The 18,491-nt window shown below is 45.7% G+C and overlaps 2 protein-coding genes across 5 annotated transcripts in view; one reads left to right on the top strand and one right to left on the bottom strand.

The window, feature by feature from the left end:
* The first annotated feature begins 791 nt into the window (after positions 1-791).
* Positions 792-17,707, top strand: COQ10A (coenzyme Q10A). 4 transcript variants are annotated; one of them, XM_054718963.1, is made up of 6 exons: positions 792-850; positions 1,602-1,778; positions 5,727-5,873; positions 6,532-6,724; positions 6,953-7,054; positions 7,752-8,569. In XM_054718963.1, the coding sequence occupies exons 3-6, from the start codon at positions 5,734-5,736 to the stop codon at positions 7,917-7,919; spliced, it is 603 nt and encodes a 200-aa protein (XP_054574938.1). In that variant the 5' UTR covers positions 792-850; positions 1,602-1,778; positions 5,727-5,733; the 3' UTR covers positions 7,920-8,569. The 4 variants fall into 4 exon arrangements, with proteins under 4 accessions (XP_054574938.1, XP_054574937.1, XP_054574936.1 ...); XM_054718962.1 differs by lacking the exons at positions 792-850; positions 1,602-1,778 and adding an exon at positions 4,418-4,497; XM_054718961.1 differs by lacking the exons at positions 792-850; positions 1,602-1,778; positions 7,752-8,569 and adding exons at positions 4,787-5,172; positions 17,364-17,707.
* Positions 9,483-18,491, bottom strand: part of CS (citrate synthase) — a 35,137-nt gene continuing 26,128 nt past the window's right edge. Inside the window, exons 7-11 of the mRNA XM_008148638.3 lie at positions 12,575-12,774; positions 11,908-12,037; positions 11,700-11,801; positions 11,362-11,571; positions 9,483-11,052 (exon numbers count right to left, since the gene is read on the bottom strand). Coding sequence (XP_008146860.1) covers positions 10,882-11,052; positions 11,362-11,571; positions 11,700-11,801; positions 11,908-12,037; positions 12,575-12,774 — 813 coding nt within the window. The 3' untranslated portion in view covers positions 9,483-10,881. The remainder of the gene's footprint in view (positions 11,053-11,361; positions 11,572-11,699; positions 11,802-11,907; positions 12,038-12,574; positions 12,775-18,491) is intronic.

The following is an 18,491-nucleotide window of genomic DNA, read 5'->3' as shown; positions in this document are numbered from 1 at the left end:
TTTTCATTCTTCAAACAAATGTTGATTGAAAACTCACCTTTGAGTACAGCACTGTACTAACTGGTTTGGAGACAGAAACTTAGAAGTAATGGTGTCTGTTTTGGTGGAGCCTAAAACTTAGTAGAAGAACACACATATACACATGAAACAACTAGTGAATATAGGATACATGCTACTTTTACATGACATTAATATTGAGGGATGGGTTCAATCAGGAGGGCCTTCCTGGAGGAGGTGTGTTTTGAGCCAGTATGTGAAGGAAGTTATCAACGCAGAACAATGGAGAAATGGCAGGAACTTGGTTGTTCCAAGCACAGGAAATTAACTAAGAAAAGTTTAAAAGACAGTAGTCAGCTAATCTCATTAGCAGGGAACAACAAGCAAATTGACTGGGCAGGCCTATTGTACCTTGGGGATTGTGCAGCAAGGTACAATATAACAAGGCACAATATAACATTATGACCTCAGTGTTAATGAGGTCACAGTTCAGTCATGTATCCCAGTCAATTTCTGCCTCTTATCTGGCCAGATCCTTCCTTCTCACTTGAAGCAGCTGTCTCACATGTGTAAACCCTTAGTCAGAGGGTGTGGGACTAGGCAACATGGGGTTGGGAATGTCCAGTTCAACAGACATAAGCAGAGTGAGGACAGGGGGCCAGGTACAGAAGTTCGCCAAGATGGAAAGCCCCAGGTGCCTAGCAACCGACAATCAACTGTAGGGCGGGACCTGCACCCTGGGCGACTTTTCCTCCTCTAGCATATAGCGCGCTGGCCATGCGTTTGGACCCCCTGACCTTTCCTCCCTAAAGTTAACATCTGTGCCTTTGTTCTATTTCAACTCCTGGCCCAGGTAAGTAACAAAACCAGCTACAGCTGACATCAGGGCCAGCTGCATTGACTAAAGACCCCTGCCCTGGTGCCAGCCAATCAATCAGTGGAGACCACGATGCTGAATGGACACACCTGGAAAGCTACTGAATATTCACTTAAGATCTTTCTCTGGGACCGCCCCTAAAATCTCTGCCCTTAAAACCCTTAGCACAGAGGATCCTCCGTGCTTTTCCTCCCAGGAGTAAGCCCGTGCCTTCCCCCCATCCCTCCTGCCAGGCGCCATTAGCTTCCTCACTCCGAAGCTCCAAGGGTCCTTCCCTTCCCTCTACAGCAGTGGTTCTCAGCCTTCCTAATGCCGCGACCCTTTAATACAGCTCCTCATGTTGTGGTGACCCCCAGCCATAAAATTATTTTCGTTGCTACTTCATAACTGTAATTTTGCTACTGTTATGAATCGTAATGTAAATATCTGTGTTTTCTGATGGTCTTAGGCTCTACAGCAGCAGCTCTCAACCTGTGGGTTGCCTAAGACCATCGGAAAACACAGATATTTACATTACGATTCATAACAGTAGCAAAATTACAGTTATGAAGTAGCAACGAAAATAATTTTATGGCTGGGGGTCACCACAACTTGAGGAGCTGTATTAAAGGGTCGCGGCATTAGGAAGGTTGAGAACCACTGCTCTAGAACTTGTTTCCAAAGCCCATGTCTTCTAGGAATTACTTCTTCTACCTCTGTAATCTACCCAACAAACATTCTCTTACAGTTTGGGTCTGGATCCTGAATTCTTTCCTAGCCAGAACCCAAGTACTGAGGTTGCTGAACCCACGTTTGGTCTGACCCCATTGGTCAGACACCTGGTGCCATTCCCACCGCCTACAACAGAAAGAGTCACATGCCCACAGAGTGTGACTCCAGAATACCATCTCTGAACTGGAAGGAGGTACTGTATCTGCTGGTTGGGATGGAGGTAACAAGGGAAAAAATAAGATATGTTAGCAAAGAAAAAGAAATGAGATCACTCCCAAACTTGGGGCTTTATATATACACTAGAGGCCCGGTGCATGAAAATTCATACACTGGAGGGGGGTCCCTCAGCCCGGCCTGCCCCCTCTCACAGTCCGGGAGCCCTCAGGGGAGGGAGGTGACCTGGTGATCCGGGGAAGGTGATGCCCCATCACACCTCTGCTGCTGCCACTGCCGGCAGCGCAAGCCTCGGCCAGCCCTGGTTACCTGAGCCTCGGGCGGCCCTGGGCAGCTGGGCAGCTGACATCTGAGGCTTGCCTGTGCCTCAGGCTGGCCCTGGGCGGCTGGGGGGCTGAGGGGACTGGGGGACTCCGGAGGCAGGCGCTTGGCAAGGCTGGGCCCACCCCAGCCTTGCCCCATGCCTGCCTCTCTGGCGGGGCTGAGGAGACTGAGCATCGTCATCTTGTGGCTGTGGGGTGCTGCCATCTTTGAGGGTGGGGCAGTCAATTAGCATATTCCCTCCTTATTGGCTGTGGGTGCTGCCATCTTTGAGGGTAGGGCAGTCAATTAGCATATTCCCTCCTTATTGGCTGTGGGTGCTGCCATCTTTGAGGGTAGGGCAGTCAATTAGCATATTCCCTCCTTATTGGCTGTGGGTGCTGCCATCTTTGAGGGTGGGGCAGTCAATTAGCATATTCCCTCCTTATTGGCTGTGGGTGCCGCCATCTTTGCAATGGTGTGAGGGTCAATTAGCATATTCCCTCTTTATTAGATAGGATATAAAATACGGATTCAAACACCTTCCTTACAAAATGTTAACTAAGCCAGGGTTCAAAGAGAGGAGTCCTTTGAACCCTCATGCTCAATGAACTCCATATAAAATGGGCTCAAACTTTAAATCAGTCCAGATTCCTTGGAAAGCCCAAAATAAATGTCAATCTCAAGGAGTGTGTGTGTGTGGGGTTGGGGGGGGCGAGTTGGAGGGTTTAAATCTGTTTCCAGGCCTCTGTTTCTGGGCAAGATTTCTCTTTTCCACACGAATTAGATCTAAAAGGCAACACAGCCTTTAATTATTTTACCTGCTCCACCTCACCCCACCCACATAATACTCATATAAAGCTTTCCTGAATGTGAAGAGCTTGACTAAAAATTTAGAAAGAAAGCAGAGGAGGGGCTTGCAATGTAGTAGTATAAATATCTTTATTTTTTATTTTTTAAAATATATTTTATTGATTTTTCACAGAGAGGAAGAGGGATAGAGAGCTAGAAACATCGATGAGAGAGAAACATCGATCAGCTGCCTCTTGCACACCCCCCACGGGGGATGTGCCCGCAACCAAGGTACATGCCCTTGACCGGAATCGAACCTGGGACCCTTGAGTCCGCAGGCCGACGCTCTATCCACTGAGCCAAACCGGTTTCGGCAGTATAAATATCTTTAATTGTAACAGCAGGCGCCACCATTATTTTTTTGTTGTTAATCCTCACCCAAGGATATTTTATTTTAATATATATATATATTAATATTTTATTGATTTTTTACAGAGGGGAAGGGAGAGGGACAGAGAGTTAGAAACATCAATGAGAGAGAAACATCAACCAGCCACCTCCTGCACACCCCCTACCGGGGATGTGCCCTCAACCAAGGCACATGCCCTTGACTGGAATTGAACCTGGGACCCCTCAGTCGGCAGGCCAATGCTCCATCCACTGAGCCAAACCAGTCAGGGCTATTGTTTTTTTTGTGTGTGTGTTTTTTTTTTTTAGTCAGGGCTATTTTAATATATTTTATTGATTTTAGAGAAGAAGGAAGAGGGAGAGAGAGCTAGAAACATCGATGATGAGAGAGACTCATTGATGCGCTACCTCCTGCACGCCCCCTACTGGAGACCGAGCCCGAAACCAAGGCATGAGCCCTTGGTTGGAATTGAACCTGGGACTCTTCGGTCCGCAGGCTGACGCTCTATCCATTGAGCCAAACCAGCTAGGGCGAGGATATTTTTTCCCATTGATTTTTAGAGAGTGGAAGGGAGGAATGGGAGGAGAGAGAGAGAGAGAGAGAGAGAGAGAGAGAGAGAGAGAGGGAGGGAGGGAGAGAGGTGATTGCTTCCCGCACTCGCCCTGGCTAGGCTGGGAATCAAACTCACCACCCTCCCTTTGGTGCTCGGGGCCCACGCTCTAACCACTTAACACCGGCCAGAGCAGGCACCACTATTCTTTCTATTTTTTAAAATATATTTTTATTGATTTCAGAGAGAAGGGAGAGGGGGAGAGAGAGATAGAAACATCAATGATGAGAGAGAGAATCATCAATTGGCTGCCTCCTGCAAATCCCACACTGGGGATGGAGCCCGCGACCCTGGGCCTGTGCCCTGACAGGGAATGGAACCGTGACCTCCCGGCCGAGGTTCAACCACTGAGCCACGCCAGCCGGGTGCTCTTCCCACTTCCATCGCGAGCATCTCCCGCCTTGTATCACGATGGAAAGCCGTACAGTGACACTTCGCGGCCCGAATTCCTCCTGCCCAGGAGGTCTCACTTTTCATCATATGCATATTTTTCCAGACAGAGGATGGTTCTCTCCCCGAGAAGTAAGTCTGATTCTTTCCACCCCGACTTCTTTGAATAAATATTAAAGGAGAAAGCTGTGTAAACACTTTGCCCGGAGCTTGGAGCATTCATTTCCTTTCTCAGAGGTTGTAAGCACAGCCCTAAGGACTGTAGCGACTACAAGGATGAATAGAATGTATGGAACTACCTATACGCACGGTGGCACACGATAAAGGCTCTACGAGATCCACAGGTGTGTGCTGTGGACCCGCCCACGAACTCATCGCGGTGCTTCCGTGTCGGGGGAGGAGGACCGCAGACCGGCCCGGGGCGTGCGCACCACCTCGCGCCCCGGGACCGTGCCCGCCGCGTCTCACGCACACTCCGGCGCCTTCTGGCCCGAGGTGTGGGACTACATCTCCCGACAAGCCGCGTTGTCTCCGTGCTTCCTCCCTCTCCCGTCCCGAGCCATGGCAACCGCGTGACGTGAGGGTACAGGGAGCCGCGGGAGCAGCGGTCGCGGCTTCAGTTGTAGCTCACCCCGCTGCCCGGGCGGGAGCAAGGCGAGAGGAGCCGCGGCCCGGCGCCACCCCCGCGCTCCCTGAGCCTGCGGGGCGTCCGCTCCCTCCGCAGTGAGGAGGGCGCTGCGGCGGCGGTCCGAGCCGAGGGCTAGGGAGGGTCGCGCGCATGGCCTCGGCGGGCGCGCGGCGGCTCCCGGTCGGGACGCGCGCGGCGGCCCAGCGCTGCTGCGGCCTCCCGCTCCGCCCGGGCGCGCGCCCGGCCCCGCCCCCGGGCCCTCCGCGACCTCCGGGACCAATGAGGTGAGAGGGAGGCGCGGGCGGCCGCGCGGGAGGAGAGGGGGGTCGCTCTGGACCCCGAAGTTCCGCGGTGGAGGACTGCAGCGCAGGGATGCTGGCGCGGCGCGGGGAGGCGGCGGCCACACCCTGGGGTCCCGTGTGCAGCTTTGGGGAGCACATTTGCAAGTTATTCAGGAGGGGAAGCCCCCCGGGGTGGGTGCCCCAACCGGTTCTTGCCCCTCGCGGAGTCTGTGCGCGCGGACGCCCTGGCAGCCAGGGGCTCGGCGGAGCCCGGGCGCCCAGGAAGTTTCGCAGCAGCATAGCCCGCAGCCAGAGGCGACTGGCAGTCCGCGCGCACCCTGCTCTCTCCCGGCTCCTCCCGCGGCACTGTCCTCGGCCGCCCTCGACCTTTTGCACTCGTGACTGTCTGGCCAGGGAGCCTGGCGGGCTGCAGCAGGTGCTGAGGGAAAAGTTGACCGGACGACCTTCCTCGGGGATGTGCCCTCTTCCCCTTCCCCTGGGAATGGTTGAACACAAAAGAAACCTGACGTTTGTCTCTCCTTTCCTTTCGGGCTTAGATTTCTGATGTCCTGCAGCCTCCTCTTACCCAGGACTGCCCAAGTCTTGGCGGCCGAGGGTGGCTTACCTCCCAGCCGTTCCTTCATGGGCTTTGCCGCCTCCTTCACCAACAAGAGAAAGGCTTACTCCGAGCGTAGGATCATGGGGTGAGCATCCTCCCCTGTCCAGCATCCCTCCACATTCCCTTCCCCTCCAAACAAGTAACTGTGTCCCGGTTAGAATGTCAGGGTAGCAAGATTCATCCCTGTCCATCTCTGATCCTTTATCCTCTCTTGCCAGCCTCTCAACCTTAATTCCCCCCCTTCTTCTTGATTGCCCTGCATGCACATTATGTGAACTGTCCCTAGAATTGGACAGTATCCTCAGACAACAGGGTATTATTTCTCTGCCGACCTGAGTTTATGTATTCTGAGCACAATACAAAATAGCTAACACTTACTGAGCACTTGCTACTGCTAGCAGTAAGGCTGCTTAGGTGTTTTACATAGATTTTTCTCACTTGATCCTTTCAACAAACCTATGAATTAGGTACTGTTATTACCTATGAGAAAGTTGAAGCACAGATAATGTATCTAGGGCTACATTAAGTTGTAGAGCTGGGATTTGAGTCCTAACATAATGTAACATTAACATCATGAGAACGTGTACACTTGCTTTTGGGAGGTCATTCATTCAGGCTTATTTGGGATCTCTAGTTCCTGAACGTGCATGGTTAGTGGGCAAAGGTACTGGGGGGAGTGCACCTCGGGCAAGGAGAAGCCTGAACCAGCGGGCAGTTCCTTGGCCTCTGATTCCTTTCCCTAGGTACTCCATGCAGGAGATGTTCGAGGTGGTTTCCAATGTCCAGGAGTACTGCGAGTTTGTGCCATGGTGTAAGAAGTCTTTGGTGGTCTCCAGCCGTAAAGGTCACCTGAAGGCCCAGTTGGAGGTTGGCTTTCCACCTGTCATGGAACGTTATACCTCTGCTGTTTCCACGGTCAAACCTCACATGGTCAAGGTGAGGTCTGTCTGGGACAGATTGATCAGGAAGTTTTTTGTGTTCTCTAGCATTTTCACATTCAAGGGCTATTTTGGCCTTTCTTGTAATAATTGTATCGCCATGTCTCAAATGCTTCCCCAATATTAGAAGGAAAATGACTTTCAATTCCTTCTTATAGTCCCCTATACTTATTATAGATTTTATTCCATTGTATGATGTTTAACTACCTGACTGCCCTAATTCTAGGCTGTTTGCACTGATGGCAAGCTCTTCAATCACTTAGAGACCATTTGGCGATTCAGTCCTGGTATTCCTGCCTACCCCCGAACTTGCACTGTGGACTTTTCGGTGAGTCAGGAGCCTGTATGACACAGGGATACAACTGGGTATGGGGCCAGAGCTGAGGTACTGTGACAGTTATTTTTTAAAAACTTTTGATTTTTTGGAGAGAGACACCTATTTGTTGTTCCACTTATGTATGCATTCATTGATTGCTTGTATGTGCCTTGACCAGATGGAGATTGAACCCGCAACCTTGGCATATTGGGACAGTGCTCTAGCCAATTGAGCTACCTGGCCAGGGCTACGTGACAGTCATTCTTTTTTTTAAAATATTTTTATTGATTTCAGAGAGAAAGGAAGTGGGAGAGATAGAAACATCAGTGATGAGAGAATCATTGATTGGCCACCTCCTGCATGCCCCCAGGGATGGAGCCTACAATCTGGACATATGCCCTGAACGGGAATTGAACTGTGACCTCCTGGTTCATAAGTTGATGCTCAACCACTGAGCTACGCCGGCTGGGCATGACAGTTACTCTTCATGCACAGCTAGCACTTGGGACTTCCCAAGTCAATGACACTTCCCACAGATGTGACCTTTTATCGAACTTGGAACATTGTGCTCAGTCCTAAGTTAGGGCATCTGAGGGGCTCTAAGGAACTGGTGGGGGAGGGGAAGAATAGGCACTGAATAAGTATCCTTGCATTTGGCCAGGGCCTATCCAACATGATCTTGAAGTTTCTGTCTCTTGCCCATTCCCAGATTTCCTTTGAATTTCGTTCTCTGCTGCACTCCCAGCTGGCCTCCATGTTTTTTGATGAGGTTGTCAAAAAGAATGTTGCTGCCTTCGAGCGCCGGGCAGCCACCAAGTTTGGTCCAGAAACAGCCATACCCCGTGAACTGATGTTCCATGAGGTGCACCACAGTTGAGGCAAAAGATTGTTCCTTAGCTTCTCCTTTCCTCTCCCTCTCCACCCAATCCTTTTATTTATTTCAATAGACTCCTGCCCCAATCTGAGATAAGAGTCTGTGTTTATAATACTGTTTCCCTGTCAGTTCTCCAGAAAGTGGGCTCTAAGCTGGCTGGAAATGCTGGGGGAAAGAAAAGGCAGGGGGTATGGAAGGGACACATGCTAAGAAATGGTCAGGCTCATCTTGAGAGCCCTATAAGCCTGATGCCTGCAGCCTTCTCACATTATAATTAGGACTGTGTGGTTATCCCTGAGCCCTGTCAAGGTACCTTAGTGTCTGACCAGGGAAAACAGCAACTTTTCTTAAGGATTGAATAAATCGAGCTTTTTCCTCTACACAGAGGAACTGGATGGTCAATTACTTTTGCTTGCTTGAAGTGCCTCAGGGGATGCTAGAGCTCTGGCCACAGCTTAAAATCACATCACCTCACGTCTAAGAATATTTCCATGCTAGTGGAGAGCCGGGGGCTTTCTTATCATCAGTGCCACGGGTGAGGAAAAAAAAAAAAAAAAAAGCACTGAACAGTTTATACTCTTGGGATGTACCGTCTTCTTCCACTTGGCCTGAGTTTTTATAAAATCTCAATAAATTAATTGTGACAATGTGAATTTGGCTTTTTAAATTATTTATTTGTTGACTTGAGAGAGACAGACATTGATTTGTTACTACACCCATTTATGCATTCATTGGTTGTTTCCTGTATGTGCCCTTGACCGGAGATCGAACCTGCAACTTTGGCATATTGGGACAACACTCTAACCAACTAAGCTACCTTGCCAGGGCTTGGCTTTTTGGTATTGTTTCTTGAGAGAATAATATATAGCAGAGTAGAAGAAAGTCATGGCTTCCTTCCTAGGGGAGTGAAGGTGCAAGGCCTCTTGAACACAGTGTCCTTGCTAACTATAGTAGTACATTCTACAAGCCAGGACCTAGTACCCACTCCCTTGCCTATTAATAGACTTTTTCAGAAGGTCAGTTGCAGCAGGAGTCTCAGGATAGAACGATCTGGTCTCAGACCTCCCATATGACTGATGCCTCGAAGAGGACCACCTCTTTTACGGGAGGCTGCAAAGAAGAATAGGCATTCTGTGAAGTACCAGAGCACTCCCGTGGTTCACACCCTGAGCTAGCTGTCCCATTCCTATTTGTCCTGGCATAGTTTGTTCCTTTCACCTAGTGGGCTGGACCGGTGTCCTTGAATTTGTCACATCAGCAGTTGTGACGGATTCTCTGTAATCAGCTTTGTCTCGGCTATAGTCCTTGAGTGTTCTACCTTACAACAAAATTAGGAAGGATGGCGGCTAAAGGTCAAGGACTTCTAACCTTGAGAAAGGACAGAAATCTCCTTTGGAAATCTCATAGGGAGCCTGTCTTCAGATTAGGATAAAGAAATGTCAAACCTACCTAAAAATAAAGAGGTGTACATGATAACCTATAACCCATTTAAGTCCAGGATCTTGCCAGCCAGATTTCTTACCTCATAATAGATTCTTCCAGGACTTAAATAATAGCAGGCTCAAGCATTGTTAATAAAAACATTTATTTTGCATTTTATACAGAACAACCTGAAGTCTGCATCATGACTTGACAAGTTACCCAGGGGTTTATAGACAGTGTGTCCATCTGAACAGCGTGGTTCTGGGGATTAGGGATCCACACAAACACAGGCAGGAGTTGTGAGGGAGTAAGGAGGCACAGCAGGAGTGTATTTCAATCCTTTCTTCAAGAAAAGGCAGTAGAGCATTCTGAGTCACTGAAAACCTGTGCAGATGGGGCTTCTAAAACCAACACTATACTGTGAGCTCTTAGGGAGGGGCAGGCAGGTAAGGACCTTGATAAATAAGGGATACTTCCTTGTGGCAAGGGATGAGGAGGAAGCTTACCATTCTTTGAATGCCCTCAGCCCTAGGACCTGGTATTCAATGGAGACCATGTCCAGACTTAAGTCATTTTCCTGCTCAGAAAAAGGTGCTAGTATCCCTGGGATCAAGACCATGAAGATATCATGCTGGTCATTCCTATATCCCTAGTCTATGGCCCACAGCATACTGAAATAAGGGAGAGGTCAGAGGGTAATGGCTAAAAAACTCAGTTCATTTTAAGCACTGATAAAGCCAAATGACTGGGCAAGACCCTGTATCAGACTGGTTTCTACAATCCGCAGAAAGGTCTCTATAGGGAGGGACAAAGAGGGGAAGGTCCAGAGCACCCTCCGCTGGAGGTGCAGCACATACAGAAAATCTCAAAGGAGGTATTCAAGTAGTGGAGAATAGAACACTCCCAGATCTTAATTTTTATGGGATAATTTTAAAAAGAAATAAACATCAAACACTGGGTACCAGTAACAACAAATGCCATGGGCTTTATGGTCATGGCCTTTATGGTCACCTGGTAGTGTTAAAAAAAAAAAATTACCCAAAGCATGTCCAGCTAACCAATAGGTTTTGCCAGGAAGTGTCTGGGCACATGGGAGAGGACAACGGGGCTTAGTACAGCTGATAATCCAACATGATTCCTATGGAAACAAGGGGCAGAGTCCTGGTTTGCTCGCCTACTGAGGACTGGGCAGAACAAGTAACTGCAGATTCTCTGCAATCAGCTTTGACCCAGGGAAAGAGGAGCCAGATTCTCACTCTATAGAGATGGTGTGGGGGCCAGATCTAACCCATACCACATGCATTAGTTCTGGTCATCCTACAGTTGATGGGCAACTCATACTAATCAGGGGAAAGGAGCTGGTTAGGGAGAGAGGGGTCACTTTTCATTTTTTAAAGCCTTAATTTATATTTTAACTTCAAACCTATTACCAGTGCCTCAGATACAACTTAATCTTAAGTCTTTACAAGCCCCCTGAAACAAAAGTATACTTTTTTTTAAGCTCCCTCACTTCTGGTAGTTAGTTTCCCCATCTCCAAATGTTTTACCCTGACTTAGTGTCCACAAACTTCATCAGACCATCCGTGCTCATGGACTTGGGCCTCTCTAGAGGGAAGCCTAGGGCTCGGCTCCAGATGAGCTGTGCCAGTACACCCAATGCTCGTGACACCCCAAACAGCACTGTGTAGTAGTTCATCTCCGTCATGCCATAGTACTGTAAGGGAGAAGAGAAAAGTGTTTTGTTAAAGGCCCAGAGGTAGTGGCATTTACAAATCCAGGATTATAGAAACCTTAACCCAGTCAGCCTTAAATAGAAATGATACTGGGAAAAGTATAGCAATTGTGATTCTGAAAAGAGGGCATCCTTTCCGCCTGCCCACACATCCCCAACCATAGGCAACTTGGTAAAAAAGGTAAGGAAAGATACGAGTCCCTGCTCTGACTAGGGAACTGATTGTGTGCAAGGCAGAGAACAGTAGTGTTTGGTGCAAACTAAAGGGGAAGCAGGGAAGAGAGGACTCACCTGGAGCAGTACCCCGCTGTGAGCATCTACATTGGGCCAAGGGTTCTTGGCCTTGCCCTGCTCTAAGAGGACATTGGGCACAATCTTGTACAGTTGAGCAACCAGCTTAAACATGGGGTCATTAGGCAGGTGTTTCAGAGCAAACTCTCGCTGACACGTATATCGTGGATCAGTCTTTCTCAGTACTGCATGGCCATAGCCTGGGACAACCTATAAAGAGTGAGGGGGAGAAAAGCCAGTTATATTCTCTGGTGGGAATTCTTGTCTTTTCTAAATTCTTCAGGATAGACTAATGGGAGGGGGGAGCTCCTTCTCTAAGGACCACTTCTCATGCTTACCCGCCCTGAGTTGAGTGTGTTCCAGATGTAGTCTCGTAACTTCTCATCTGACACATCTTTGCCAACTTCCTTCTGAAGATTTGTCAGCCAGACAAGCACTTCCTATCGATAAGGGGAATAAGAGTGTTAATATATATGCCAAGGAGAACGCTAAGATCAGAAACAAAAGCATGGGATGAAGAAAAACATGGAACAGGAATAGTTTTACCTGATTTGCCAGTCCATGTAGGGGGCCTGCCAGCCCATTCATAGCTGCTGCAAAGGACAGGTAGGGATCTGAAAGGGCACTGCCAACTAAGTGGCTGGTATGGGCACTTACATTGCCACCTTCATGGTCACTGTGGAGAAATAAGAAAGGAGAGTCAAGGCCAAGAAAGGGAAAAAAGGGTCAGATTATGGAAACACAGACCTTGTTGTTCTCTTATTTGTCATATACTAGCCTAGTCATGGGCGTACACCAGCCTGTAGCCAGCCAGTCAGTTAGTTATTCATAAGCTCTTGTAAAAGATGTCCCAAGCTCATTACCCGCCTTTGTTTACTGGTTGATGAAGCCTGGGTGCCAAGCTCCCTGGCTCTCACGCCAGCTTTAATAAGCAATGGCCAGAAGAGGGAGCTCCTGGAAAGCTAGAGAAAAACCTAATGTGAGCAGCTAGTACCTTTCTCAGCTAGAAGCACGACCTTGTTCTTGATGTGATTATAATTTCCCTATACCTCTTAACCTTCTTTACTAGATCTCTTTCTTGCCTTGTATCGTCCCTTATACCATTTTCCCATCACCATGCTGCCTATTGTCTATTCCCAGATGAGGAGACTTTTAAGGAGCTTTTCTTAAAATTTCCCACCAATCCACGCTATGGTTGCTGGGTCTAGCTCACCTGTGAATGGTGAGGTACAAGCGCATGAGCTCAGTAAACTGAGCATCAGTATAGCCTAACATGTTGGTGAAATTGTGGGACCAGTCCAGCTTAGAGTCAATGGCCCCAATACTGCTGCCCTCCCGGTACAAATTCCGGTAGATCTTTGCAGCAACACAAGGTAGCTTTGCGATCAGATCCATACAATCTTCGTAAATCAACTGAAGGGGAGAAGAGGAAAATGGAGAAGAAAAAAAAATTATCAACAAAGAATTAGGCAGGAATGCTATTTGTCCTCCATATAGCCCAGGACCAGGCTGTCTGGGTTGATGGTTACACACTGAGTGATTATGTACGAAGTATAACAACAACCACCATTTAACTGAGCCACTATGACCCAGGCACTGCACTAGATTATTTACTCATACTACTCTAGACACGTTAAAACAGCAGTCGCCCACCAGTGGCCCGTAAGGTCCAAAAGATTGGCAACTGCTACATTAAAACATTATTCCCAATTTTTACAATTCTACCATGTATATAATGATCTCCATTTTACAGATGAGGGAACTGAAGCTCAGAGCATTCAGTTAAATGCCAGTCATATTGTGAACCCATATATATTTAATCATGTCTTTCCCTCTATGACTTTGCCCTCAATTAATGTGCTAAGAAACTAGATTTTATCTTTTAAATATATTTTTATTAATTTCAGAGAGGAAGGGAGAGGGAGAGAGAGATAGAAACATCAATAATGAGAGAGAAGCATTGATCAGCTACCTCCCCTACTGGGGATGGAGCCTGCAACCTGGGCATGTACCCTTGACCTGAATCGAACCAGAGACCCTTTAGTCCACAGGCCGATGCTCTATCCACTGAGCCAAACCAGCTAGGGCAAAAACTAGGTTTTAATAATTTATGTTCCCTCTTTCAAAGAAAACTCACCATATATGCCAAGGGTCAAACACTGGTATTCAACTGTTAGTTAATAGCACAGGCTTCCTTTTTTTGTTTTTGTTTGTTTTAAAGAATAGTTTATGATTTTTAGAGAGAGAGGAAGGGAGAGGGAAAAGAGAGAAGAGAAACAAAGAAGGCACAACATGATTGGCTGCCTCCTGCGTGCCCCCTACTGGAATCCAGCCCTATGTATACTATGTTTTTCCCCCTATATATACATACCTATGAATTTAATTTATAAATTAGTGACAGTAAGAGATTAATAATAATAAAACAATTATAATAATATACTGTAATATAAGTTATGTGAATGTGGTCTCTCAAAATATTTTATTGTGCCATACTCACCTTCTCACTTAAACGAAGTACGTTATAGCTTCTGTTTAGAATATCCAAATTGCCAGCATCACTACTCTTTATGTTTTGGGACCATTATTAAGTAAAATGAAGACTACTGTGATATTTCGACTGTGGATCTGATAACTCAGCCAGCTAAGTGACTAACAATGTAGATTCATACATTGGACAAAGGGAAGATTCACATCCCAATGGATGCAGCAGGATAATGCGACCTTTAAAACTTATGAATTGTTGCCGAAACCTGTTTTGCTCAGTGGATAGAGCGTCGGCCTGTGGACTGAAAGGTCCCAGGTTTGATTCCGGTCAAGGGCATGTACCTTGGTTGCGGGCATATCCCCAGTAGGGGGGTGTGCAAGAGGCAGCTGATCGATGTTTCTCTCTTATCGATGTTTCTAACTCTCTATCCCTCTCTCTTCCTCACTGTAAAAAATCAATAAAATATATTTAAAAAAAACCAAAAAAATAAAAAAACTTATGAATTGTTGATTTTCTGAATTTTCCACTTAGTATTTTGGGACCATGGTTAACTGAAATCATGGAAAGTGAAACCAGGGACAGGTGCTGTATAGTTTAATTGGTTGTTTTTGAAAGGCAGTGTTGAACTTTTTGTTGCAATTCAGCAATCTTCTCATAGAAAGTTGTTTCTCTTTGGGAGCGGAGACCTTATCTCTAAGCATAATAATAGGCTAGCTACATGGTTTGTCTTTGTAGTGAGGGATATAGGTTTCTTTAAATTTTTTTTTTTTTTAGTTTTTCTTGATTTTAGAGTGGAGGAAGGAGAGAGAGAGAGAGAGAGAGAGAGAGAGAGAGAGAGAGAGAGAGAGAGAGAAACATCAATGTGAGAGAGAAACATCGGTTAGTTACCTCCCGAAAGTGCCTCAAACCCATACAACCCAGGCATGTGCCCTTGACTGGGAATCGAACTGGCAACCTCCTGGTGCACAGGATGACATCCAACCAACTGAGCCACACTGGCCAGGGCAAGGCTTCCAGTTTTTAAGCACTTACTATAGCAGGTACTATGCTAGGTATGTTATTTTCACTTTTTTATTTTCTTTTTTTTTTTTTTAAATATATTTTATTGATTTTTACAGAGAGGAAGAGAGAGGGATAGAGAGTTAGAAACATCGATGATAGAGAAACATCGATCAGCTGCCTCTTGCACAACCCCTACTGGGGATGTGCCCGCAACCAAGGTACATGCCCTTGACCGGAATCGAACCTGGGACCTTTCAGTCCGCAGGCCGACGCTCTATCCACTGAGCCAAACCGGTTTTGGCTCTTTTTTATTTTCTTACAGTAATCCTGTAAGGTAACATATCCCTCATTTTACAAATAAGGAAATTAGGGCTTGGCCAGGTTGAGTAACTTATGCAAGATTACCCATGTAGCTAACAAGCATCATCTAGCTTAAACAATTAACTCATGGCCACTTTTGTTTCACCTATACCAGTGGTTGGCAAACTCATTTAGTCAACAGAGCCAAATATCAACAGTACAACGATTGAAATTTCTTTTGAGAGCCCAATTTTTTAAACTTAAACTTCTTCTAATGCCACTTCTTCAAAATAGACTCGCCCAGGCCGTGGTATTTTGTGCAAGAGCCACACTCAAGAGGCCAAAGAGCCGTATGTGGCTCTCGAGCCGCAGTTTGCCAACAACGGACCTATACCATACTTCCCCCTCTCACTTCTCAAATTATTTTGAGTTAAATACCAGACATCACATATGTATTTCAATAAGAAAATATTTAAGCATGTATATCTAAAAGATAAATATCCTTCATAAACCCAAATCACAAAACCATTATCCTACTGAAAAAAATTTAATGTCCTATCACTAAATATCTTCTCAGTATTCAATTTAAGTTCCCTCTTACGCTCTCCTTTATTTTCACTTTTTATTGAATTTATTGGGTTGACACTGGTTAACAAAATTATACAGGTTTCAGGCACACAAATACACAACACATCATCTGTACACTGTATTGTCTGTTTACCAACCCAAGTCTGTCTCTCTCTTTTTAAAAATATATTTTTATTGATTTCAGAGAGGAAGGGAGAGGGAGAGAGAGATAGAAACATTAATGATGAGAGAGAATCACCGATCAGGGGATTGAGCCTGCAACCCACGCATGTGCCCTACCCAGGAATCAAACCATGACCTCCTGGTTCATAGATCAATGTTCAACCACTGAGCTACACCGGCTGGGCCCAAGTCTCTCTTTATTTGTGGGAAATCAGATAATTTCTTCTGTAGAATTTCCCCCAGAGTTTGCTGGCTATACCCCTGTGATGTTTCCCTGTCAACTGTATTTCCTACAAACTGAAAGTTAGATCTAGAGGCTGGAGCAGATTCAGGTTCAATTGTTTTAAAGCAAGACTATTGGATAATTTTGTTGTGTTCATTCGTTAAGAGAAACATATCTGGTTGCCGCTCTTTTTGTGATGTTAAGAGCTTGCTCAATTTTTAGGGCTCAATTTTATTTTCTCAAAGGGATTTTAAGTTCCTTTAGGGAAGGGACAGGGTTTTAGTGTGTTTTTTTTAAATATAAAAATGTATTGATTGACTTGAGAGAGGGAGAGAAAATCGATTTGTTTTTATTTATGCATTCATTGGTTGATTCTTGTATGTAACCTTACCAGTGATCAAACCCACAACTTTGGTTTATCAGACGATGCTCTAACCAGCTGCTTTTATCCACAATTTCACATACATAGAAAGCATGGAGTAAATACTTGCTGATTGATATTACATAGTGCTATCCCATCAAGCTAACTGGTTAAAAGCTCCTACAAGAAGTCATGAAGGCCTGACTAGTGGATCAATGGTTGAGCATTGACCCAGGAACCAAGAGGTCACTGGTTTGATTCCTGGTCAGGGCACATGCCTGGGTTGTGGGCTCGATCCCCAGTATGGGGAGTGTAAGAGGCAGCCTATCGATAATGTTTCTCTCTCAGCAATGTTTCTATCTCTCTAATTCTCTCTCTTCCTCTCCCTAGAAATCAATAAAAACATATTAAAAAAAAAAGTCATGAAGTTTCAGTAGTTCTGTTGGAACTAAGTAAAACTGATAATAACTAGCCTAAATAAATTAATCCCTACGAAGTCATCTATACTCATTCAGTGAATTTTGTCAATGCCACCAGAATTCAGTGAGAATACTGCCAAAATAAAAGCTATTTTTTAAAAAATATATATTTTTATTGATTTCAGAGAGGAAGGGGAGAGAGACAGAAGCATCAATGATGAGAGAGAATCATTGATTGGCTGCCTCCTGCATGCCCCACACTGGGGATTGAGCCTGCAACTCAGGTATGTGCCCTGACTGAGAATCGAACCTAGGAACCTTCAGTCCACAGGCTGACACTCTACCACTGAGCCACACTGGCCAGGCTAAAGGCTATTTTAAGTAAGAAATACTTAGTTAACACTCTGTAAGTTCTCAGATTCCTTACATGTTAATCATACTATTAACTCTAACTCTTTGCAGATTTACATCCGCCAAGGAAGTAGGTTACTTCCAAAGCCTGCTCAAGGATAGGCAGTTCTAAGGAACTAGATTCACTAGCAGAATGACAAGAACAGGATCTCAGGCTAGGCAAACTGGTATCTGTGAAGTATATACTAACTTTCAAAATCATTTGGAATGTATGAATGACCACCTCATGAAGATACTACAAAAATGAGATTGTTTCAACTTCTACCAGTGAGGATGAAGTTTATAAAGCATCAAGTATCAGACCAGGTATAACAGTGTGGGATCCTTATCCTTTGTAGTGGTCAATGCTGTACAGTTAAAGAGAAGTTAAAAAAATAAAACAACAACAATACAAAAACCTGGCAGAGAACTCTTGCCTATTCATTCTTTAATAAGATTGGAGTGCTATTTTAGCTTGTACCAACTCATTATCTACAAAGCCTTGGAAAAAAAGACGTTAAAACACACCACCATCACAACTGTCTTGAATAAAGGTAACAAAATTGACCATAACTGTCATCGAGAGCCACCATCTCTAATGCTAGTAAAATTCTGGCCAAATACTTAGCTATCAATCATTAAGAAGACACAGAAGAAAAAAAAGCTAGTATTAATAGTGAAGAGAGTTCAGAGTAGAGCAAACTCAAATTTGAATCTTCTCTCTACTTAATCTTTCTAACCCTCAGATTTCCCAGTCAGTAAAATGGGAAGAACAATATCTACCTCATAGGGTTGTGCTGAGGATTACATTGGATGATGACTATAAAGCACTTAAGTATATTTGGCGTGTTTTCAAGAGTTGTTAGGATGACTTGATTATAAACAGCTTCAAAACCTACATATACTGCTATAGGCCTTACAAAAGGTGATGTTATAAACAAATCTTGATCTGCCAGCTACTTCCCAAATTTTACTCAAACTTTACTTAAGGCTACCTCACAATTAAACATCTGGGTTGCTGAAACCGGTTTGGCTCAGTGGATAGAGCGTCGGTCTGCGGACTGAAAGGTCCCAGGTTCGATTCCGGTCAAAGGCATGTACATTGGTTGTGGGCACATCCCCGGTGGGGGGTGTGCAGGAGGCAGCTGGTCGATGTTTCTCTCTCATAGATGTTTCTAGCTCTCTATCCCTCTCCCTTCC

The sequence above is a fragment of the Eptesicus fuscus genome, chromosome 7 (genome assembly GCF_027574615.1).
Source record: "Eptesicus fuscus isolate TK198812 chromosome 7, DD_ASM_mEF_20220401, whole genome shotgun sequence".
Classification (NCBI taxonomy): domain Eukaryota; kingdom Metazoa; phylum Chordata; class Mammalia; order Chiroptera; family Vespertilionidae; genus Eptesicus; species Eptesicus fuscus.
The sequence above is the reverse complement of the archived record's forward strand: the minus strand, read 5'-3'. Positions and strand labels throughout refer to the sequence as shown.